The sequence below is a fragment of the Mobula hypostoma genome, chromosome 15 (assembly GCF_963921235.1).
Source record: "Mobula hypostoma chromosome 15, sMobHyp1.1, whole genome shotgun sequence".
NCBI classification, from domain to species: Eukaryota; Metazoa; Chordata; class Chondrichthyes; order Myliobatiformes; family Myliobatidae; genus Mobula; species Mobula hypostoma.
In genome coordinates this window covers 45709064-45734146 of record NC_086111.1, presented here as the reverse complement: position 1 = coordinate 45734146, position 25083 = coordinate 45709064, and the positions used below count along the sequence as shown (strand labels likewise).

At 37.9% G+C, this 25083-nt stretch overlaps 1 protein-coding gene across 2 annotated transcripts in view; it reads right to left on the bottom strand.

Moving 5' to 3' along the window:
• The window catches only part of prickle2b (prickle homolog 2b), a 213918-nt gene that overhangs the window by 171909 nt on the left and 16926 nt on the right, over positions 1-25083 (bottom strand). The window contains exons 2-3 of one of the 2 annotated variants that reach the window (XM_063067964.1): positions 17814-17905; positions 12281-12366 (exon numbers count right to left, since the gene is read on the bottom strand). In XM_063067964.1, coding sequence (XP_062924034.1) covers positions 12281-12366; positions 17814-17855 — 128 coding nt within the window. In that variant the 5' untranslated portion in view covers positions 17856-17905. The remainder of the gene's footprint in view (positions 1-12280; positions 12367-17813; positions 17906-25083) is intronic. The other variant, XM_063067965.1, reaches the window with a different exon arrangement.

The following is a 25083-nucleotide window of genomic DNA, read 5'->3' as shown; positions in this document are numbered from 1 at the left end:
CATTTCTACCAGAGGGCGTGGAATTAATTCTGATTTACAGACAGGTACAAATATAAAAGAGGAAAAAGATTTGCTTTAATAGATTTTCCAACATAAATTTCCAAAAGGAAATAGAAATATATAAACCTTCCTAGTACTAAACTACATGGTCTGGAGTCTTTGTAATATGCTTGCAGATGCTAGATGAAGACATTAATACATTTTACAATGGATTAATCCTATATATATTTTAAAATAGCTTTACTAACTTAAATGGAAAGTGAATTTTGAAGTGGAAGCTGATGGACTTGATGAACAGGAATTGAGTTATGAAATTACTTTCAGTAGATTACCACATCACAATCATAGCTTACTTGAATCAGCCAAAAGACAGGCCCAAAAACAATGATATTTTCAAGGTGTACATGGGCACCTTTCAATCATATAGAAGTCACTAGAACCGTTCTAGTTAAATCTTTGCACTGACAAAAATAAGTTTATCACCCAAGGTAGACTTTTGGGATTAAGGATACCTTGCTTCCAGTCCAGTTTAATTGATTCTGAGGTAGATGATAAGGTTTATCTAGATTTACAGCCTAGAGGTGCTTGGGGGATGGAATAGTGGACTATTTAAGAGACTCTGCACTACTTGAGCTGATTTCACTTGGCTCTGTATGTTCTAAAGCAGGAGTTCCCAACCCGGGGTCCATAGGCCCCTTAGTTAATGGTTTTGGTCCATAGCATAAAAAGATTGGGAACCACTGCTATAAAGACATCTGAAATGCTTCTCCAATTTGAGCAGTTACTGGCTAGTGTTGGTCATGAAACGATAAAGATGTTACGTATTTCAAGACTTGAGAATGTTCTCCAGGTATTTTCTGTGAAACCTATTGCCATGGTGGAGCTCAGTGTAGAATGTCTGTCTAGTATCAGATACAGTGCCTATAAAAAGTATTCACCCCTCTTGGAAGTTTTCATGTTTTATTTTTTATATAACATTGAGTCACAGTGGATTTAATTTGACTTTTTTGACACTGACCAACAGAAAAGACTCTTGTGTCAAAGTGAAAACAAAGTTCTACAGATTGGTCTAAATTTATGAAAATTATTGAACACTAAATAATTGATTGCATAATTACACCCTTCAAGTCAGTATTTAGTAGATGTGCCTTTGGCAACGATTACAACCTTGAGTCTGTATGGATAGGACTCTATCAGCTTTGCACATGTGGATAATGCAATTTTTCCCCATTCTTCTTTACAAAACTGCTCAAGCTCTGTCAGATTGCATGGGGACCGTGAGTGAACAGCCCTTTTCAAATCCAGTTAGATTGAGGTATGGACTTTGACTTGGCCACTCCAGGATATTAACTTTGTAGTTTTTAAACCATTCCTATGTAGTTTTGGCTTTATGTTTGGGGTCATTGTCTTGCAGGAATACAAATCTTCTCCCAAGGCGCAACTCTCTTGCAGATGGCATCAGGTTTTCTCCAAGATTTCCCTGTATTTTGCTGCTTTCTATTTCCCTCCACTTTCACAAGCCTTTCAGGGCCTCCTACAGTGAAGCATCCCCACAGCATGATGCAGCCACCACCAGGTTTCACGGTAGAGATGGTCTGCTTTTGATAATGTGCAGTGTTTTGCTTATGCCAAACATAATTAGTCTGATGGCCAAAATGCTCAATTTACGTTTCATCAGACCTTAGAACCTTCTTCCAGCTGACTTCAGAGTCTCCCATGTGCCTTCTGGCTAACTCTAGCTGAGATTTCATGTAAGTTTTTTTCAACAGTGGCTTTCTCTTTGTCACTCTCCCATAAAGATGCGACTGGTTAAGTACCTGGGCAGCAGTTGTTGTATGCGCAGCCTCTCCCATCTCAGCCACTGAAGCTTGTAACTCATCCAGAGTTGTCGTAAGTCTCTGGTGGCCTCCCTCACAAGTCCCCTTCTTGCATGATCACTCAGCTTTTGAGGACAGCCTGCTCTAGGCACATTTACAACTGTGCCATATTCTTTCCATTTCTTTATGACTGACTTAACTGTATTCCAAGGGATATACAGTTTTCTTATATTCATCTCCCGGTGGGTGCTTTTCAATAACTTTTTCATGGAGATGCTTGGAGTGTTCTTTTGTCTTCATGGCGTAGTTTTTGCCAGGATACTGTCTCACCAGCAGTTGGACCTTCCAGATACAGGTGTATTTTTACTACAATCAATTGAAACACCTCAACTGCATAGGTGATCTCCTTTTCTGGGAACTCGATTCTGGATTGAAAGCAACAAGTTTCAACAATTTTTTACTCATGCTACAGATTCACTCCACTGCAATATACAGCTTAGTGGAATTGGTGCAAAATCGCTGCATAGAAAAATGGACAAGAGGGTTAAGTTAATGACATAGCCCTAATTGACCCTCGACTACATTGTGGTGGACCCATTGGTAAGAACATGACTTGCCTGTCATTATGCAGCAGATTTAGAATGACAAAGAATTTCTCATAAACTTGTGGTTTCTGCACAGACTCTCTCTAACACCACCAAATATTTTTGAGGGACTAAGAAAGATTATCTATGATAAATCTTGGTTCCGCACAATTTTCTTAGAGTTGCTCTGTGGTGCAACATATTGAAAGTTCATCTGATAACAATTGACTCTGCAACTCAAGGAAGAGCTCTACAACTCCTAGGAGGAGGTGACTGAAGTCCTTTACAGTGACTTACATTGTGGAAGGCAGAGAGGGAAATCTCTATTTTTTATCATAATGTTTCCTTTATTGAAGATGGTCTTAACTGCAGCATCTCAACATTCCTTAGCAGGGCCTCATCTTTGTAGATGAGGGAGAATAGGCCTTAAATTTTTACCAGATGTTATTTTTTGTCAAGTTTAAGAACTTAGAAAGGGAACAAAAAAAAATCACTGAGAAATTCTGAAAATAAGACATTCTACAAATTAGAAGAAATACTATGACACTGAAGATCCCATGAATTGAGAGAATTTTACATAACAGTGTTAATGGCATTTTACCAGTGTCTTGCGATGCCTGGTCCAGATCTCAGAAGCATAAAAAAAGACAAGCTCTGCTGAGGGAGGAGATTACTAAATCGATGGAAGAAAATTTTCAAGGAATATGCCCAAAGCCTCCTTGAAGAAGTGCAACATCCCAACAAACTCCTGCAAAACTCATCTTTGCTGTGTCATTAACTTAACCCTCCTGTCCATTTTCTGATATACAATTTTTCAGTTCAGTTCTACGAAGCTCTCTACTGGAGTGGAATAAGCTGTGAGCATATATATTGGGAGTTAACAAAATCAAAACCACTCCACATTGTGGCAGAAGAATTGTACCATCTTACAGGTACCTCACAGCTAATACCATTACATCCTGCCCCATCTTTGGAAGAGTCCAAGATTCTCACAAAGCCTTCATTAACTACCTCAGAACCCACAAAACTGGATTAGAAGCAAGTAATCCACATTCCTGAGGGCCAATTGAAGAAGGAGTTAACATTAAATAGGCACTTTAAACCCAAAGCTAAATTCCTGACTTGAATACCACAATTGTATATGCTGGTCAACAAATCCACTTGGAGATCTAGTTAAAGGATCATTCTTTATTAAATGTCCTAGAAACTATGAATTTACTCCTTGAGAGTTACTGTATGGTTCAACAGTCAGTGTGAATGCTATCATGATCCACATCTTTGTATTCACATTGAAAAAGGTTTTTTTTCCAAAAGGACAATCTAAGAATCCAGGATTTCTCTTGTTGAGAATATGCTGCAATATAAGCCATCTGAAGTGTGTAAATGAACTCCATTCTTTGACTCAGAATACATCAGAAAATTAAAATGTGGGTCACTCAACTAAAGAACAATTGTTGAATGGCAGAATATCATAATAATAATCACACAAATTGCAAAACAAAAGTGAAACATTAAAATTAGGTAAAAAATTGCATCTTCCATAAGATCTAATGAGTGAAAAGAGCGAAGTTTTTGATCAAATGCTTAACATACACTCCCTGATCAGAAATTTAATTCAAATACTGAATCAAAAACTTCATTAAAGGAGTATATGTGTAGTTGTGTATGTACTTGTGCAAAGATGTGCAAAGAAACTGATTTTGTAGAGCTACCAATTACCAGGCATTTTATTTTCTCTTCCCAAAACAAAAATCAGTGCAGAACACAAATGCTTAAAATTAGTGTTAAGATATTAAACAATTACATTTGAGTAAAAAAATGCCATTAACAAAATATTCAGCTCATAACCTATGAATGCATATATTTGAAGCACTGAAGCAGTTAAAATGAAAACCCTTAGCTATGCCATAAACCAAAAACATTTGAGCATTTAAAAGGGCACTATTCCAAATGCTGTGAATCATGGAAATGAATACTTCTGAATGTTTGCTGTTCTAGGCCTTTCTTTAACAAATACAAGATTCTCTGTTAAAGTCTTCAGGTAGGAAAAAGGCGGTGGTTACAGCCAGAGTATACCTGAAACTTAAAAACACACACACACACACACACACACACACGTACGCACACAGTTTACTCATTGAAAAAAGTTTTCACTGGATAAAACAGCTAATCTGTAATTGACATTCTCATTTATTACCTTTCAGTAACTTAATCTGCATATTCATACCTATTGTGTTAATGTAGCTTTCTCTTTTGTTACCATTGACTAAGTTGTTAAATAATGACTCCTTTTAAAGACTATTTATTTAAAAACACCAACCACTTTCATTAAAGGTTACAAAATCAGCAGTCACTGTGCTTACTTGCTTCACTGTTTGAAACAAAGCACATTTATCTTGCCATATTTCTTAACTAACTGTTGGGTATTTATTAAAATCATTTACTTCACCACTTATTCCTGAGTACTCCAAACTTTTTATGAAAATAAAAACATGGCTTTTGCCTTAATGTTGCATTTAATATATATTTGTCAAAGACCGTTGTAGCCCCCATAAGTGTATTCATACAACAAATAGGCATATCTATTTAATTTCCAACATACTAAAGATTATAAGGATAATAGTATGGCAGCATGCTTAAGAAATCCTTGTTGTGTGGACAACTGAGGACCCTTGAGAACATACTAGACATAACCAAACCAGAAGCTGTGGATGAACTGTGGGATTCACAGTCTGCTAAGGAGTAGATCTGTGCTGCTCATCAAGACTGGTGGTCCAGAACGCAACAAAAAGTCTAAGTACAACATATGGAAGGCTATCTTAAAAGCAAAAAAGCAATTCAGAGTGAGACTTGAGATGGAATTGGATGCACTTCAGCTACAGCATGATTTGCAGGCCATTACTTCATACAAGGTAAAAACTAACATCATGATGCTTCATTCTCCAAAAAGCTAAATGCCTTTTAGGCACACTTTGAAAAGGAGAATAAATCTATGGCTGTGCAAATCCCTGCAGTATCTGATGACCCTGTGATATCAGTCAAGAGGCTGAGATCAGAACACCTTTCAAGAGGGTGAACCCTTGCAAGATGTCAGGCCACAATATAGCTGGTAGGGTACTGAAAACCTGTGCCAACCAACTGGCTGGAGCATTCAAAGACATCTTCAATCTCTCACTGCTACAGCTGGAGGTTCCCACCTGCTTCAAAAGGCCATTATTCCAGCGCCCAAGGGTGAGCTGTCTCTATGACTATCACCCATTTGCACTTATATCTACTGTGATGAATTGCTTTAAAAGATTAATTATGGTTAGATCAAGGAATAAGCAAGGATCTGGACTCACTGCAATTTGCCTACTGCCACAATAGGCTACAACTGTTGCAATTTCACTGGCTATCCACTCGGCGTTGGACCATCTCGACAACAGCAATACCTACTTCAGGCTGCCGTTTATTGATTACAGCTCAGCATTCAACACCATCATCCTTTCAGTGCTAATCAATAACTTTAAAACCTCTTTCTGCAACTAAAACTAACTTCCCCATTGGGAGACCATAGTCAGTGTGGATAGGAACACTGATCAGCACAAGCACACCTCAAGGATGCATACTTAGCCTACTACTCTCTCTACACCCATGACTGTCTGGCCAGACACAGCACAAAAGTTAGCTATAATTTTGCCAAAGACACAGTTGTTATTGACAGAATATCAGATGGTGATGAGGTGTACAGGAGTTAGCTAGATTGGCTGGTTAAGTAGTGTCACAACAACAATCTGGCACTCGACAACAAGATCAAGGAATTGATTATGGAATTCCGGAAGGGGAAGTTGAGGGAATACACACCAATCCTCATCGAAGCAGTAGCAGTGGAAGTGATGAGAAATTTCAAGTTCCAATGCACACAATCAGAAAAAAAAACCGCAGAAGATTGTAAACTTAGCCAGCTCCATCATGGGTATTCGTATCCTAACATAAACGATATTTTCAAAAGGAGATACCCATCAATAAGGATCCCCATCTCCCAGGACATGCCCTCTTCTCATTACTAATATCAGGAAGAAGGTGCAAGAGCCTGAGGTAGAGCAAGGTACTCTACATTTCAGGGGCAGCTTCTTCATCTCTGAAATTAGACTTCTGAATGGTCCATGAATAATACTTTATTATATCTTATAATGTATAGTATATTTTATGTATTGCACTGTACTCCTGCCACAAAACAACACATTTCACAACATGAGCCAGTGATACTAAACCTGGTTCAGATTCTGAGTATTCCAACTGAGTTTCTGATCAATGATAACCCCAAATATTGTTGGTAAAGAACTCAGTGATCTGTTAGGTGGTCAGACTCCTCTTGGAGGAAATGGTCATTGTCTTATTGTGTGATCATCAGCAAACTTCCCCACCTCTGGTGTTCAGATAAAAGGACATTGATAAAGCAACTGAAAGTAATTGTGCTTATGATATGGCCCTGAGAAACTTCTGCAACAATGCCATGGTGATTGACTTTAAACAACAACCAGCTTTCTTTGTGCAAGATGTGATTGCAATCATTTAAGTGTTCTCCCCTTAATCCTTTTAACAGCATTTTTACCAAGGCTCCTTGATGAAGTACTAGATCAGATACAGCTTTAATGTCAAAGGTTGCCACTCTCGCCTCAACTGAGAATTTAGCTCTTTACATTATGGCCACAAAATTGCCCTATTTTATTACTTCACCTCCATGCTTATCAAATGTAAATCTATTTCTACCATAAGAACATACAAACTACTGCTCTTTGAAGAGTAGGATTCCAATGAATCACAACTCATCTGTTTTAAATGCATGACCTGTTATTTTTAAACAGTGATCCCTGGTTCTAGATTTTCCTTCAAATATTCTCTCTACATCTGCCTTTTCAAAACCTCTTGGAATCCTGTTCCTGAATCATCACATAATTAGGAAATAGTAATTAATTATGTTAACACAAGCTATACCATTTTTTCTGGACACTTTGAAATCTGCCACAGTGTTTTCTTAGGAAAACTGCAGACCAGAACCAAAATTCTAGGTTTTCCCAAATAAAATTACTAAACATAACTCTTTTTAAAGAAAATGCTAAAGCAAATGACAGCATAAATAATCATTTCTAAGTTTCAACATAAAACACATGTATAATATCATTTTTTTTGCATAGTAGTTCTGCATATTTACTTCAAATCACAGTATGAAACATTTCTGACAGTTGTTATTCATGTTCCAAGTACACAAGAACTAACTGCTGCTTCAAGAAGCATATTGGGCTAAGAAACAAAAATAATTAAATTATACTCATTGTATCACCATACAATTAAATACCAACTTCTGTGCCAAAATTAATGCTAATGACTTGAAGTTAATATTAAAGGAACTCCTTTTTTTAGTCAAATCAAAAGAATACACACTGTTAAGCTTCTCACAGTAATACTATTAAAGTAGGTTGCTATTATACTCAAAAACAAAAGCAGAGGTAAACCAGATATTGGCTTTGCAGTCAAAAGTCACATAACTGTAGAATCAGCACCATGATTGCTCACAAGTATAATTCTCAATTTGTACAGTTTTCTGATACAAAATCTTAATATATTTCTTACCTACAGTGCTTTTGATAACAGCCATGCAATTGTACAAAGGCTTGAATCATATTAACTCATTTTAAGTGCTATCTGCATTGTTTCTGCTGAACATTTATAGAATAGGAACAGTTCTTTCTGTGGCATCATGATCCTTTTCTTTCACAATCCTTCTCATCTCATACCAATGCAGAAGATTTTTATCTTCTTTTCTTCCACTGTCCTAACATGTTCTAATATTGTTTCCAAAAACAAAAAGGAGATATACTTGTACTTTCTGTTTACTATTTTGCATGGAACAGTAGATGCCATCTATTTTATATTAACGCACTAGCTAATTGCTCTGCGAAATACCGTCATGTTCCTGGGCATCAACATTTCGGGCGATCTATCCTGCGTCCAACACATTGATGCAATCTCAAAGAAAGTATGCCAGCAATTCTACTTTGTTAAGAGTTTTGGTATGTCACCAGATATTCTTAAAGCTTTCTACAGATGTCTTCCAAGAGGACCACAAAGTTGTCATGGTTTGGAGGCTTGCGTACCTCAATGACCCATAGAGCTATGCTGGCTGGAGTCAGTGCCTTAAACTTTGGCTCTGGTAGGGTCACCCATACCAAACAGGTCAAGGGGGAGAGGCCAAACTAGTCCTCTGGTCCTCCAGGTCCAGGGGTTCAGCTCAGGGCTAACAACACTGACTGATCAAATAAAACTGTTACAGAAGTAGCAATGAAGAATCCTTCTACATTTGTGTGCGATAGTATGGACAAACAGAAATGGAGGATCTTCATTGTTGCCCTAAATGCCAGTGGTATAACTGGCAATAAGCAAATAAGTTTCTATAGATGTATGATGGAGAACATTCTGACTGGTTACATCACAGTCTAGTATGAAGGCTCCAATGCAGAGGATTGCAAGAGGCTGAAAAGGGTTATAGACTCAGCTTGTTACTCCATGGGTACAACCCACCCTCCCTCTCACTATAAAGGACATCTTTAAGTGCTGCCTCAAAAATGCATCATCCTTCATTACGGACTCTCAGTATCTGGGACATGCCCTCTTCTCAATACTACCATCAGGGAAGAGGAACAGAAGCTTGAAGACCCATGCTCAACAACATCAAATTTCTGAATGGTCCATGAACCCATGAACACTACCTCATTATTCTTTTTCTTTGCACTACTTTCTTATTTCTGTGATTTATAGTAGTTTAACAACAATTTTTACATCACATGTCAGTAATAATAAATCTGATTCATTTCCTCTGTAAGAGTGTCCCTCAAACATGAGTTGCCTGTCACTTTCAATCTCTAGTATATTGCCATTGTGATACCTACATGATGGTTAAGGGAAATGAGCTACTTTTTTGTCTCAAGACAGCAATGTTTCAGATTCAATGGTGAATTCGACAACTTCAGAAAAATGTATTTGACTATCCCAATTTAAACCACCACCCTTTTGTACACTCCTTTGTCATCCCTTCTAACCACATACCAAAGTCTCTCGATCACTTCTTCTCCCCTACTTTTCATTGCTTCTGTATCTTCCAAAAACATGTAATACTTCCCTTTTTCAGTTCTCATGAAAGGACAGAATGGTGCAGCAGTTAGTGCTGCTGGATTAATGCCAGAGGGACTTGGGTTTAGTTCTTGGTTGCTATCTATGTGGTTTGCACATTCTGTATTAGATGCTTTAGTTTGCTCCCAACAACATCCTGGTTGATTAATTGCTACTGTAGATAACCGGGGGGGGGGGGGGGGGGGAACAATGAGTTGATGTGATTCAAAATAACCAGACACGAGAAAATGCAGATATGGGAAGCTGGAGCAGAAAGTAAATTGCAATCCTACAGAGAAAAATCGAAAGAGAGAAGGGAAACAATGGGATTACTCTGTTGGGGCAACATAAGTTGGATGGGATGAATGGCCTCCTACACTGAAGCAATCAAACAAGCTACTTTTAAAAATATCAGCATGAGAATTTAACTTTGTTTCTCTCCACAGATGCTGCTAGCCCTGCTGTGCATTTCTAGCATTTTCTTTAGTATATATTTCCACCATGCAGAGATTTTGACTTTGAATTATATTACAGAACCATTATAGCCCTTTATCTGCCAAAAAAATGAGCAAAATCATTTCACTTTGCATTGAACTTCTACTGTTACATTTATCATAGAATATGTGTATTCACAGAAAGTTTTCAAATAATTCACATTTGATATGGATGAAATAATCACAGTTCGAAAATAATAAGCAATGATTTGGAGAACATCTGACACTTACTTCAGTACACATTCAGTTTTTCAAGTCCTACCTTTGCAGTAGGGGAAGCGTGGTGCCAATGAAAATGTTTCTACATTTCACTAGTATTTCCTAAATATACTGAACTGAAAAGTTAATTTAAGATACTGTAACATTTAAAATACTGTATTGTAATACAGTTAAAATTTGAGTCAATTAGAAATTATCTTCCAGTCTTACTAACTACACCTAGCTTCACTAACAATACAAATCAACACAACAATGTACAGAATTTTAACTATTTTTAATGATTCACTAACCTTCTCTCCCTAGAGGTCTTTAAAAAGCTATTTATCTTTCAGTAAAGCAAATATACATTTCCTAAAGCTTCTCAGTCATTTTCATGAACCGTGTATCATTTAAGTTTCTTGCATATTATACAACCATTAAAAAGTTTGAATAACCTAAAATCCTTTTGCAAACTATATTTTTATGACATGAAAAGGACAAATTATATTATAAATACACAGATATTACCTTAAGTACTTTCAGGAACTCCTCAAAGTAAGGTTCAAAATTCAAAGTAAAATTTATTATCAAAAATTATTATCAGAGTACATACATGTCACCACATACAACCCTTCATGTTAAGGCAAATATAAAAGGTTTATTGAAGAATCTTTTTCAGAGTATCAATAAAAGTCATCACAATAGAAACTGTCAACGAGAACCAAGATTTTGCTTTAATTTATTTGTAAATACATTTAACAACTTTTATATGACATCAGAAAGTTACTGAGGAAAGTTACACATTGTATGAGGAAGTGTTGTGTTGAAGGATCAAATATCCCCAAACACACTCAGATGATTATATTATTTGATGAAACAGGAGACATTATTATGCCACGTAAATAATAAAAAAATTGAAAGTTTCTTTATTTGTCTACTGGCACTGAATATTTTGGCACCATGCTGCTCTTTGCCCTTTGCGAGTTACGTATTAAATTGAAATAATTGCCTCTCAATTTGTAACTGTTGGAAAATGATTACGTTTGCAAATATATACTAAGGAGTCAGAGGGTATAAATTGCTTTCATGATTAAATGTTTTTAGGACAAAGTAGAAGCATTTACAACACACTTTGATATGCAACATCTTCTGACTTAAAAATGTTTATAGTTCTCTCAGAAATGCAGAATCCATTAAAGCATTCTTCTGTGTTTGTATGTTTCCCTAAGTATAAAGGAGAGCCTGCTGTGCCTCTAAAAGCTATGGCAACTCTAGGGTAAGAGCTTGGCTGTTTATTCTCTTTCCTCCCCCACCTTATGTTTTATTTAAATTGTACAAATATAATTTAAAGAAATTTAACAAACATCTGACTACGACACTATAGTTACAGTGAATTAACACGAAAAAGCAACTCAATGAGAACATACAATTAGTTCTTCTTGAGATAATAATTCTCCAAAATATTTACTATTTTTATATAAAGAACACCAAATTTCATGTAACTTGCAAAAGAATGAACTGGAGCTATCCACTACAGTGTTCATGATTCACAAACTTTTGGGACATTATGAATGCTATGACAAATATGAAAACATCAAGTTTTTAATTTATTTTAATGATACAAGTTCAGTGGTAAGCTAACTCAATTTTGTCTACCTGATCTATGAAGCTACTAAGTTATTTTTAGATTTATAATTCTCATGCATTACCCCAAAGTGCCGTTTTTTTTACATAAATTGGCAACTATATCATTACAGCTCACTAATCATAAACACTTTACCCAAGATTATTTTGTCACAGTGAATATGACCACTATAGATACAGAGAGGCAGCAATGATACAATCTAATGCCGTGTACATTGAAGGAAGGGCAAAAATAACAGAGTATTTTTTTAAGACGATTTCAGTTTATACTAAGCTGACTTAGAAAAATCAGTATTAAAATTATGTTATAATAGAAGCAGATTTAAACAATTATGTAAAGATAACAACTAGGTTATTTATAATCAATATTCCAAAAGCACCAAAATATTAATACCTCCAGTTATGTAATGTCAACCCTGGGCACTGGTCTCCACATACATTACATGGCTGCCCTTTTTCTGCATCATCCACTGTAGAGAGCTGTAAAACATGATGCATTAATATGGTTTGTGAGAAGTTTTACAATATATTAAGCAACTTAGAAAGACAAAAGCCAAAATACCAAATAGAAATCTTCATCAGCAAAGGAGCCCCTTTGAAGGCATTAAACACCCCTTGAAACTAAATACCATGGGATTCAAGTAATAATGTTCATTTTCTACTTCGCAAAAGCAACATTTTTAAAAATAAAAACAGAACATGCTAGACAAATGTGCATCACATGAGCAAAAACAAATTTACCAGTTCAGGGAGAAAACATTTTTTTCTGTTCATGGAACGTGGATGCTGCTAGCATTGCTGTCACTTTAACTGCCCCTATATTGAGGAGGCATCTAAGAGTCAACTACATTGGAATCTGAAGTCACACACAGGTCTGATTGGATATTGTTCACTGTGCTTCTGAATGGGTATTGTGACACCCATTCTGAACAGTAAAATATTACAAATGTTGTAACTGTGAAACATAAAAAAACACGGGAGATACTCAGCAAATTAGGAACCATCAGATAGACAGAGCAACACAGTGGATTTTTAGATAACCATTATTATGAAAGATCAATGATTGTAAATGTTCTAGAATTAATCTTATGGAATAAAAGAAAGAGACAAGACAATAAAAATGCATCTACTTAGGTTAATCCAATTTCTCAGCTCTCTGTTCTTAACTCTGTATTTTACAAATTTGCGAACGGTTATCCAATTATGGTTTAAGTGAAATGTGAGTTTCCGCCTCTACCATTCTCTTAGGAAGTGAATTTTCTCAAGAACTTCTCACTGATCTTTTCTTCCATTTGGAACATAGAACAGTACATCACAGAAACAGACCCTTCAGCCAAACTAATTAAACTAGTAATTAAATACCTAACTAAACTAATTCCTTCCACATACACAATGTCTATATCCCTCCATTTTTTATTTATTTAGATGCCTATCTAACAGCCTCTTAAATTTTTTTTTGTATTTACCTCCGCTACTACACCTGGCAGCACACTACAGGTACCCACCACTCTGTAACAACTTGCCCCACACATCTCCTTTAAATTTACACCCTCTCACTTTAAGTACAGCCTGTCTAATATTAAAAATGATTTTGGGAAAATAATACCAACTGTCTATCTATGCCTTTCATAATCTTATGAACCTCTGTCAGGTCTTCTCTCAGCCTCTGCTGCTCGAGAGAAAATAGTTTATCCAACCTCTTCTCATAACACACAACCTCTAATTCAGGAAGCATCCGGGAAAACCTTCCTATAATGAAGCAACCAGAAATTAATGCAATGCGGCAGGTGTGACCTAACCAGAGTTTTATAAAACTACCTAATTAACTTAGATCCATATCCTCTGGTACTTAGCTCTATCAGGAACAATAGGCCCTTCAGGTTCACCATGTTAGGTTCCTTTGATTTTATGGACTTCAATTAGATTTCCTCTCAGTCTCATTATTTGTTTTACCATGATAGTCACTATCTCATCTGTTCAGAAAATTTCCAGGCTCTGCCACTTGCCAATAAACTTCATTTGCAGTTTTTCCTGGTGTAATCACATTCCTCCTGTACTTTGTTGACCAGTACTGTACTCTTAATTGTTACCAAAATAGTGCTTTATTCAGCTAACACGCACAAAGAATGCCGGTGGAATGCAGCAGGCCAGGCAACATCTGTAGGAAGAGGTACAGTCGACGTTTCGGGCCGGGACCCTTCCTCAGGACTAACTGAAAGAAGAGATAGTAAGAGATTTGAAAGTAGGAGGGGGAGGGGAGATCCGAAATGATAGGAGAAGACAGGAGGGGAGGGGTGGATCTAAGAGCTGATTGGCAAAAGGGATACCAGACTGGAGAAGGGAGAGGATCAGGGGATGGGGAGCCTGGGGAGGGAGAGAAGGGGGGAGGGGAGCCCAGAGGGTGGAGAGCAGGCAAGGAGTTATAGTGAGAGGGACAGAGGGAGAAAAAAAGAGGGAGAGAAAAAGGAGGGGGGAGAAATATATTAAATAAATAAATAAGGGATGGGGTGTGAAGGGGAGGAGGGGAATTAACGGAAGTTGGAGAAGTCAATATTCATGCCATCAGGATGGATGCTACCCAGACGGAATATAAGGTGCTGTTCCTCCAACTTGAGTGTGGCTTCATCCTGACAGTCGAGGAGGCCATGGATAGACAAATCAGAATGGGAATGGGACATGGAATTAAAATGTGTGGCCACTGGGAGATCTTGCTTTCTCTGGCGGACAGAGCATAGGTGTTCAGTGAAACAGTCTCCCAGCCTGCATGGGGTCTCACCACTATATAGAAGGTCGCACCGGATCACCCCAGCCGACTCACAGGTGAAGTGTCGCCTCACCTGGAAGGACTGTCTGGGACCCTGAACGGTGGTGAGGGAGGAAGTGTAAGGGCATGTGTAGAGTAGCACTTGTTCCGCTTACAAGGATAAGTGCTGGGAGGGAGATCGGTGGGAAGGGATGGGGGAGGGGAATGAATGGACAAGGGAGTCGCGTAGGGAGCGATCCCTGCGGAAAGCAGAAGTGGGGGGGGGGGAGGGAAAGATGTGCTTGGGATCCCGTTGGAGGTGGTGGAAGTTACAGAGAATTATATGTTGGACCCGGAGGCTGGTGGAGTGGTAAGTAAGGACAAGGGGAACCCTATTCCTAGTGAGGTGGCGGGAGGATAGGGTGAGAGCAGATGTACGTGAAATGGGAGAGATGCATTTGAGAGCAGAGTTGATGGCTCCCGCAAGGCCTCCCCTCTCATGTAATCGATGCCTCAGCTCAATAAGGCAAGTATCCATGTTTCTTAACTACCTTGCCTACCAGCCATGCTACTTTTAGGTATCATTATAGTCACACAACACAGAAACAGGCAATCATGTCCACATCAACCAAAAGACATTCAGCTGTATGAGCTCCATCTTCCAACACGACCTATGTAGACATTTAGACATTTACTCCATGATCCATCCATCTGTTTCACTACACCTAGTATTATACCATTTGTGCCTTACTTCCCCTGATCGCATGATCTCCTATATAGACTCTTAGAGTCACATAGCAATACAGCATAGATACAGGCTGTTTGGTCCTAAAAGTCCATGCTGACTATGGTGACCACCCATTCCCAATTTCCTGCATTCCTATAAACCCTGCCTCTCAATGTACTTGTCTAAATCTTTTTAAAATGATACGAAAGTAACTGCATCAACTCTAGCTTTGTTGCCCCTATCCTGAGGAAAAGACTATTGCCATCCACCTTATCTATACCTCTCAGTATTTCAAACTTTTCAATAAGGTTACATCTCCCCCCCCCCCCAGATTTCCTACATCCAAGGACTAAAGACCAAGCCTAGCCAACTTCTCCATATAACTTAAGCCTTGTAACCCTGACAACATCCTTATAAATCTTTTCTGCACTCTTTCCATTTTAAGCACATCTTTCCTATAACAGAGTAACCAAAACTGTAGACAGTAGTCCAAGTGTGGCCTCACCAATGAGTTATACAACTACAACCTGACTCCTAAAATCAGTGCTCTGCTAGATGAAGACCTGCATGCTAAATGCCCTTTTCACCCCATTTTCTACTTGTGATGCTGCTTTCTAAACACTCATGTCTCTCTGTTTCATTACACTTCATTGTGCCCTACCATTAATAATATAAATCCTACACTGGTTTGACTTCCCACAATGCAACACATCACAATATCTGTATTGAGATCCATTTGCCATCTTTGGACTGAATTCCATGTACTATGTCTCTGTTCAATTAACCTGCTCTTTGATATTTTCTGGCAGCCTACAGATACTGCATAATCTCAAGTACTTGGGGGTTTTGTGGCATGGGTTTCATTTTTGCTGGCATCCTGAAGTTGTAAAAAAAAGGCTTATTTTAATGTATATTAAGTGTTAAAGTATGTTCTCTCTAAAGACCACAAATGGACAGAATTTCTTACCATTCATTTTAAGTCAATGAAGCAATCAGCTTGATACTCTAAAGGAAAACATCCTCTTGAAATTATTTAGCTGCACTTCCATAAACAGGACAGTGGAAATAAAGTCAAGTTTTTCCTTGGACAAGATATGAACTTACAAATCAAAATATTTGATTCAAGATTATATTATGAACATTATTAAAATATAATTAATAAAATTGAAATTTAAAGTACTTAAGTAGATAATCTGATAGAATTTTAGGGAAAATATTTAAGACTTCTATCACTTAATATAAATTTTCAATGTGCTCATACTTTGGCTTCAGAATAAAATCAAAATAGTCATGTAGCAGGAGAGATCAGTTTCAAGAACATACAAGTGAATAAATAATTTATTTCAGCTTTCCACTCATGATATTTACATTACTATGACAGTGATTTGACTATTAAACCTACCAGTTATAATTATTTTTCAGAATATAATTGATTACAAAAGTTTTTACGAACAAACCAAGTGTATCAGCTTATTTGAGGTCAATTGCTGTAAACGTGATCAATTTACATGAATTATAGGTCTATTTCACTGATGAGATTCTAACATTTCAGTCTTTACTTTTAGTTCCTCTCCATAATTCGGACTATATAGAACTTTCGCTTCACCTTTGATACAAACAGACAGATAATTGACATTAAAAAGCATAAAAAAGAACAATGATCTCCAGCCGGTAGGCAACATCCAAAAATGAATGAAAGCTAAATATTCAAACAGATCTAAATATTCAAAACTCTTTTACAAACTCACCGTGACGTCCAGTGTACAACCAAAAGTAGCTTGATATTGGGAAAAGTACTGCTTTATCATCTTACATTCAAAACAATGTAAAAAATGTTCCCTTTTGCGAAGTATAGTTTCTGCAACTGTACGGTTTAACAAAATTGCATTGCATGTAATCCCACTTTCAAAATACGCAATGAGGTTTCCTTCTGCTTCCCGGTCTTAATGAAAGGGATCATTCCTATCCTCAGCTGAAGAGTCGACAGCCGTATCCGATTGACATACTGTACTACTTCCTACGCAACTGCCAGTTCTTAAAAGAACTTGGACTCGCATTTCATGCCCATTAACCCGATACACAAAAGAAAAGCCTACGATTCAAGGGAGAGCATAAGAAAGGTGAATACCATGGCGTTAAAACTTGCTAACGCAAGCAGAATAAAAAGGTAGAGCAGCGCAGGTCTGAGCAGTCGTTCTCTACACAACCAATACGGGTGCTGGGTAATGAAACACAAACTGACAGCCTTAACGCTTCCCGAAAAAGACAGTCTAACGCAGCAATAATGACACTACACCAAAACCGGGAAAAAAATCTTAACCTTTGCAGTATATTCCTGCCTCGGTCGTGCGCACGGTAGAGGGGGGATGGGCAGCTCAAATTGCTCTTCAAAATGTAACTCGTAAGGTGAAACTATGCTCCTAAATACATGCCTCGAACTTGGCACACAATACTCACCCATTTGCCCGAGTTTCGCTTTTTCGAGCTACGGCTGAACATATCAAAGTAGATCAGTGCCGCTTGGTCGGAGAGCCTTTTTAGGACAGAGTCTAGAAAAAGAGAAATTAGCCGACTCCGTAACTACAGCTCCTGAGAGCGGCGCTCGAGTTCTCACCGGCTCGCAACAATATTGTGAATGGAAATTTCCCCTCTTCCGGTCACTTACTCCGCCCCTGCAACAAATAGCGGCTCACAACCTACCAGAATGGGCATATAAACTAATATTTTGTATTCCTGTTGCTTTAAAAATAGTTAAATTTTGTAAAATATTTTAATCACAGTAAATAAAAAAGAAATAGGCAGTTGCGTTTTCATTTTAATACCAAAAGGCCATCGAAATTATTTTAGTGAACTGAATACTGAAGAAATAAATCATAAGATATTCAAAATGTACAATTAGAAATAATTTTTACTCTTACTGCATTTTAATACAGGATGGGGAAATTCATGGGAATCATCGGTTGCGGAAGAGGCGGAAAATAACTGGAGCGAAAGACAGTTTTTTGGGGGGAAATAAGACAACAATTTGAGAGGCAGCAAAGACAAGTATGGTTAGAGGTGAGAAATGCCTGCCAAATGACACTCTCCAATGATTTTCTACCAGGAACAAACGCGCAAAGAAGTACTCAAGAAAGAATACGAGAAGGAAACGCAGAAATTATGGGTGAATTATGAGCAACGTTATCAAGAAACGAATAATACCTGAGAGGAAAAGAATTAGTAACTTCCTTTTCCCTGATAAGGAAGCAGTTTTCTTTCACGAAGAAACTTAGATTTAAAGAGCTACATTATTGAGAAACTAAAAAAAGGAAAGCAAAGCTCTTGGAGGCAAAGTTAGGAATACAAGAAACTGCAGTTCAATTTCAAGTCCGGTAAATTATATTATGTGTTAAAAAACTGGAGTTTAAATCTGAAGAAATAAGTGAGAGGACCACATTCATGTACAGAGAATATTTCCCTTCAGATTGAAAGTGCATTTGTTGTGTAAATGTTGCTGCTGGAGATTTGCATATGAAAAAGTTAATTATACACTTCCAATGCTCTCCCTATTCTTTACTGTATAATTGAAAGAATGCATCAAATTTCAAAAATCAAGTTGATGATTTGTTGAAAATCACATTATATAAATACACCCTCTTTATCGCTTTATTAGGTATGCGACTTTTACGTTTATTTTAAAATATTTATACTGTATTAGGGTAATAGACGGAACACAAAAAAAGTTATCACGTGTGTTGGTCGTCATCTGCATCGGACCGCGGGACTAGACCAAATTAACCGGACGAACAAGACCAAAATAAGTGCCATTTTTTGACAATTGCTTATTTTAAGTAATTTGTAATCATTACTTAAGAGTATTTTCCTCATAACATTATCCAGGCTAATTGTCACAAATAACTTGACGGCATTTAACAGGAAAAAATACATTCAGTTTCTATTTAACTCTAACGAATAATATTACGGTATGACGTAAGGGGTACTTACTATTGAACTGCTAAGAATGTAAAGACCTCCCTTCTAATGCCCAGTTATATGTTTTTGCGAATGCCAAGTTGACAGCTGTGAACCATTGCAATAAATGATACTGACTCCTTTTTACTTTCGATTCATTGTATCAGTTGCTAGGTGACGGAAAAGATTTATAGTCACCTATTGTACTTTTTATTGGCGACTCTTCGCCCCAGTGCCAGCGAATACATAGAAATATGTTTTAACCCGCAATATATAATTCTGCATAAATGTTTAAGGTAATGAAAATTCAGGTCAGACTACAGAAGTAAATTTTGGTGATACCATGCTAAAATCTTTGCGAAGCCACCATTCATCAGGCCTAAACTCATCCATTTTCCTTCGAGTTAGGTATCATTCGGTTTCATAGTGCACCAGATGGCTGGTTCTAAATTACTTTTTACAGAACGGTAGCTTCAAATTTCTAAAACGTATTATTCACACGGCCCTTTAAAACCATTCTTTTAATAGCGTGATGTCTTGTTTTACAATTATTTTCCTCTAATTAGTTTATCAATATTGCGTGCAGTTTTATAATGTCGTCCCTTGAGTAAATTATATTGGTTGCAGCCAAGCCACCTTCACTGCAAAATTATAATTATCCCCAGTTCTCAACTCTGCATAGATTTGACAACACTAAGAATGCTTAGAATGGGCACTTATAAATGTAAAGAAAGTCATGGATTATTTTGTATTTCTTGCATATTTTTGGAATAAAGTTTCTTTGGCTGTCAGGAAATGATGTACAAATCTCCAAAGGAAGAGAAGAAAACATATCTTACGAAGTTTCAGATACTTGCATCAAGCTGTGTAGAACTGAAGTATACTGACAACAAGTGTCAGGAGGTGTTCAGTTCCAGTTCTACAAGAAAAACCTTAATCTTACTGCCATACAATGTTTAATTCACCTACCACATTACCTGTCCGACCAAGAAAAATTTATGTGGAAAAGCACTTTTAACCACAAGTTCAGCAAGCAGAGGTGAGCACAGAACATCTTGCAAGCCCCGTCAGAGAAGAAACCTATGGGATAGTTTCTCAAGCTGTCAAAATGATTTTGCAGGGTGCCTCATCTCCAGAACTCACAAACAAGTACTGACACCTCGCTTGACTTGATAGTTTCCGGAGTCTTCCCTGTCAGATCTTTCTCACTCCCAGTGTCCACTGTTCTCGAGATGGTTTTACTGCAGATTAGATCATTTTCCACCTCTTTGTGAGTTATTCATTTACCAAGGTCTGGAAAAGGATGAAATGATCCTTGTCAAAGTTCACCTTGAGTAGCTTGTTAACAGAATACTGTGATCAATGGTCTTTCCCCAGGAATACATATGGAAGCATCCACTGCTGTGAAATATTCTCAAATCAGTAAAAGACACACTTCAGTTAGTTCGCAAACATGAGGAAATCTGCAGATGCTGGTATTTCAAGCAACACACATAAAAGTTGCTGGTGAATGTAGTAGGCCAGGCAGCATCTCTAGGAAGAGGTACAGTTGAGCTACTCCTGGGCCCTCAGAGGCTCCTTCTTCCTCTCCAGGAAGAAGGAGCCTCTGAGGGCCCAGGAGTAGCTCGACTGTACCTCTTCCTAGAGATGCTGCCTGGCCTGCTGCATTCACCAGCAACTTTTATGTGTGTTACTTGTTAGTTTGTAACTTTTCTTCCAGTGTAAGGAGAAAAGTTACAAACAAATGTTATGAACTGCAGTATGCCAAGAAGTACTTGTTGTGGTATGCACAAATTTGATAAGTCACCATAAGGACTCCTTAGGAAGCCCTTGCCACAACTGGAAAGTGAGGGGCTCGACCCAGTTTCACAACCTCTTTAATCCTTCATGTGTACACATTTTAAGGAGGAAACTTGAGTGGCGTTGATGCATTGTGAGATAACACTTAGAATTGATGATACAATGAATGTAGAGAAAGATGTTACCGATGTTTTTAATGTACATGTTATGAATAAAGTATATTTATGAAACAAAACAAAACCATTACACTCCGTAAATTAATAGGTGCAAAACAGAAAGCTTCCCCATCAAATCTGGAGTTGGCATGGCTGCCCTATTTCCTCTGTCTTGTTTGTGGGTTGCCTTTACCCTTCAGCCATATCCTTTAAGGAGAACATGGGGGGTGATGAGTAACAATAGCAGGCAGTGGGGGGCAAAGACTCCATGTACATACATGATGTTACTGTCTTCTGCTTAAGGTCACAGTTTGTCAACAGATTGATCAGCATCTACAACTAGTTTACAATGATTGTAGTATCCAGTGCCAATTGCAACAAGAATAAGGCCAAACAACTGGCCCAATTGATTCTCAGTTCCCTTCACCATCAGATCCAACTGTCTGAAGGTAATTTGGCTGGAGAAACTAAATTGTGTGATAAGAATTGGTTAGAACAGCTACCCAAGGTGAACATGAAGTTAGCAATGTGGACGCAATGCTCTCAATGATGGAAAAGAACCTGGTGGAAACAGCATTCAATGTCACTGTACTGGTATAGTTATGGCCTATCTCCCACTTCTATGCTGCAGTAATCACCCATTTCATCTGGAGATCCATAATGGATCATGTCTATCAAGGAATGATATGTGTCTCCACAGAAAGAGGTATGAAAAGATAGCCATCTTATTGTGTGGTTAAATCAAGCTTAGCGAGGAACTGGAGTACACAATTACCATGTCCCAACATGATCTGAGGTTGTCATATTCCAGGCAGCTGAACCAAGCCATACCATCCGTCCTTACAGGAAAAGCTGCAGGTAAATACCTTTGACCACATTCATTAGACAGTGGGTATCTTCAAGACCCTGCAGGGGAAGTTGTCCTTGATTCTGTGAGAAGGTTCCCTAAGCAGACTCTCATAGTTTTTTGACAGAACATCTTCTATCTGGATCTCACAATCACAGAGACTTCACTTGGATAGCGGTGAGGGAGACCCTTCCTATCACATTCTTCTTGCAGAGTTTTGGCCTCCATCCTACCATGAATGGGTTGTGGTGCAGATGAGACAATCATCCTCCTCCTGGACTGTGCAATAGCCAAGAATGTCTCAAAAAGGATGCAGTGGTCTTTGTTGATGTTTGCCCTGAGGACCTGCATAGCAAAGGATTCTGAATTCTATGTGCAATGTCAGAAACATCATTTGCAGCTGGAAGATCATCCACCGAGCGAAAGATGCAGTGTGAGGAGGTATCTGCAAGCGTATGTTGGCAGCTGGTGTAGAAATATATACTAACGATTGCTACAGCTACCATAAAGGCTGCACACTATGCGTCTCTACAGACTCGACTTCTGCTACCACTGGACACAGAGGACTGTGCCAAACTTTCTCAAACACCTCATAGACCAGCAGGAATCAGGAGTGGTTCATGTGTTGTTAGAGCATATACTTAATAGATGGTACAATGAACTTAGAAAAATTATACCCCAATTGTATTTACCAAATAAATTATGAATAGTTTTGGTATTAGTCATGTAGTTTTCCACTTAAATTCTTCCACTGTTTCATTTCTTGGTGATAAGGACCATATGCAGTACTCAAGATGTGGTTTTAGAAGAACACTGCAATTTGATGTGATTTTCTCTATAATGTGAAGTTCGGCATTTGTTTACTTACCTGATTACTGCTTTACAATGATTTACCCCAATCTCATTTAACATACATAAATTTTGGCTATATTAACTGCCACCATTTAATGTTCAAAACTACTTTTGCCCCACGTTTCACCTGCAGTTACTTTATCTACAGATGTTTCAAGTATTAAAGGAAAGCTTGTTAAGCATAACACAAGGGAGTACAAGATTATTCTAATGGTTAAATGGATAAGGACAAGAGGTTTAGGGGCATCAACAGTCAGTAATACTCCAGCAGAATGATCTGCTCCTTCCATATATGTAATTCTATCAATGTGATATTTTGCCTCAGATTCAACTCCCAAGCTTGCAATGTATTTTGAGTTAATTAATTCTTTCACACTGAGCTTCCAAATTGAATGAAAATGCAAATAGAAACTGTATAGCTAGAAAACAAGAACTCCAGGCTCTTCGACATCACCTTGCTAATTGTTACACTTCTACAAGAAAAAAAATCAATAGGAATAGGAAAAAATGGTTAATGTGCCACAATAAACTTTGTAGGCAATTTTGAAATTTGGAAACACTAAGAGGGTGAATAATGCAGCATTGAATATATATCTCAAACTCTGAAGTAGTTAATATAGTTGATACATAAAAGAGCAAACTAAGTAGTGGAGACACAAGACAGTGTGTATGCTGCAATCTAAAGCAACAATCTGTTGGAGAAATTCAGATTAAGTACCCTTCCCCTCCCTGGCACAACCTGCCCATCATTTTACACCTCTCCAGAGTCTATCATTCTCCTTGGGCTCCTGTCACACAATTCCCCTTATCCTCTTATCCCCTTACATTGGCCATCTCCTTTCTCAGTGATGCAGAGTTTTAAACAGAAACATCAACAATTCCTTCCCCACCCACCCCTTCCCCCAACAGATGCTGGTCAACCCACAGATTTCATCCAGCAGATTGTTAGTAACTACAAAGTGGTATGGATGCTGTATCAAATGCAGCCTGGTCATGTGATGCTGCCATTTTAACACTCCAGACAATATCTCAATGAACCTCTTGAGGCATACAGGAATGTTCAACAGTAATAAGGACCTCCCCACCAATACTATATTGAGAAAGATTAGCTAACTAGTTTTTGATATTTTGTTTTAGTGATAAAATTATAATATCTGTATTATAATACCAGTAATTCACTGCCATTATGATAAGCCTGAGCTCGCAAAGCAGAAGGCTGTTTTGGTATGGCAGCTGGCTGGGTTACAAGTGTATAAACAAAGCTGGGAAAAATCACGTTGGAAAGGATGAGCACTAAGCAGTACAAAAAAAAAGCACCACTGCAAGATGCCTTCAGCTCCTTCACAATGAAGGCAGACTTCTTAATGAGCTACATGCTTACCTGCTCAATGTCCTCACAGTTATTTTATAGAAAATTTACAATTTAACCACTTGTGAGTGAGCACACATCCAAGAAAGCATAAAAATTATGCAATTAAATGATGTTTTGGGTTAATTGAGCACAAGTTCAACAGCCACCATTCCATTAAAGGTCACCAGTGTCTTCTCCATGAAGATTGACATGTGAAAGCTCATTTGCCCCCTTGCAAATTTTCATCTGGTGATCTAAAAAATGTAGGGAAGTGTGCCAGAGTACATCATGGAATCTATACGGGTGAAATAGTTACAACAAGATGTTGGAAAAGCTCACCAGGTCAGGCAGCAACTGTAGAGGGAAGTGGACGGCTGACATCTCATATATTAATGAAGGGTCTCAACCTGAAACATTGACTCTGCTGCCTGGCCTGCTGTGATCCTCCAGCATTCAGTCTATTGCTGTCTCTTGTATCTCCTGCCAATCTTTAATGTGACAAAACACTTTAAAATTGGATGCAATTCTTAATCAATAGATGTCATTGGCTAGGTGAGTGAATTCAGTAATGACTAAGGTTAATGGGCCACCTGATGGAGAAAGTTATTGAACTTCCACTGGTACTTATCAGGGTCCCCAAGGCATGAGTCTTGGCATTGAATCTTTGGACATCAGTCTTTTAAATTTGACCATCCTTCCAGGAGCTGCAGGCCAGCTTTGGTTGATTAAGGCTGACATGGAATTAAGTCTCTGCTAATGTTTTCAGCCAAT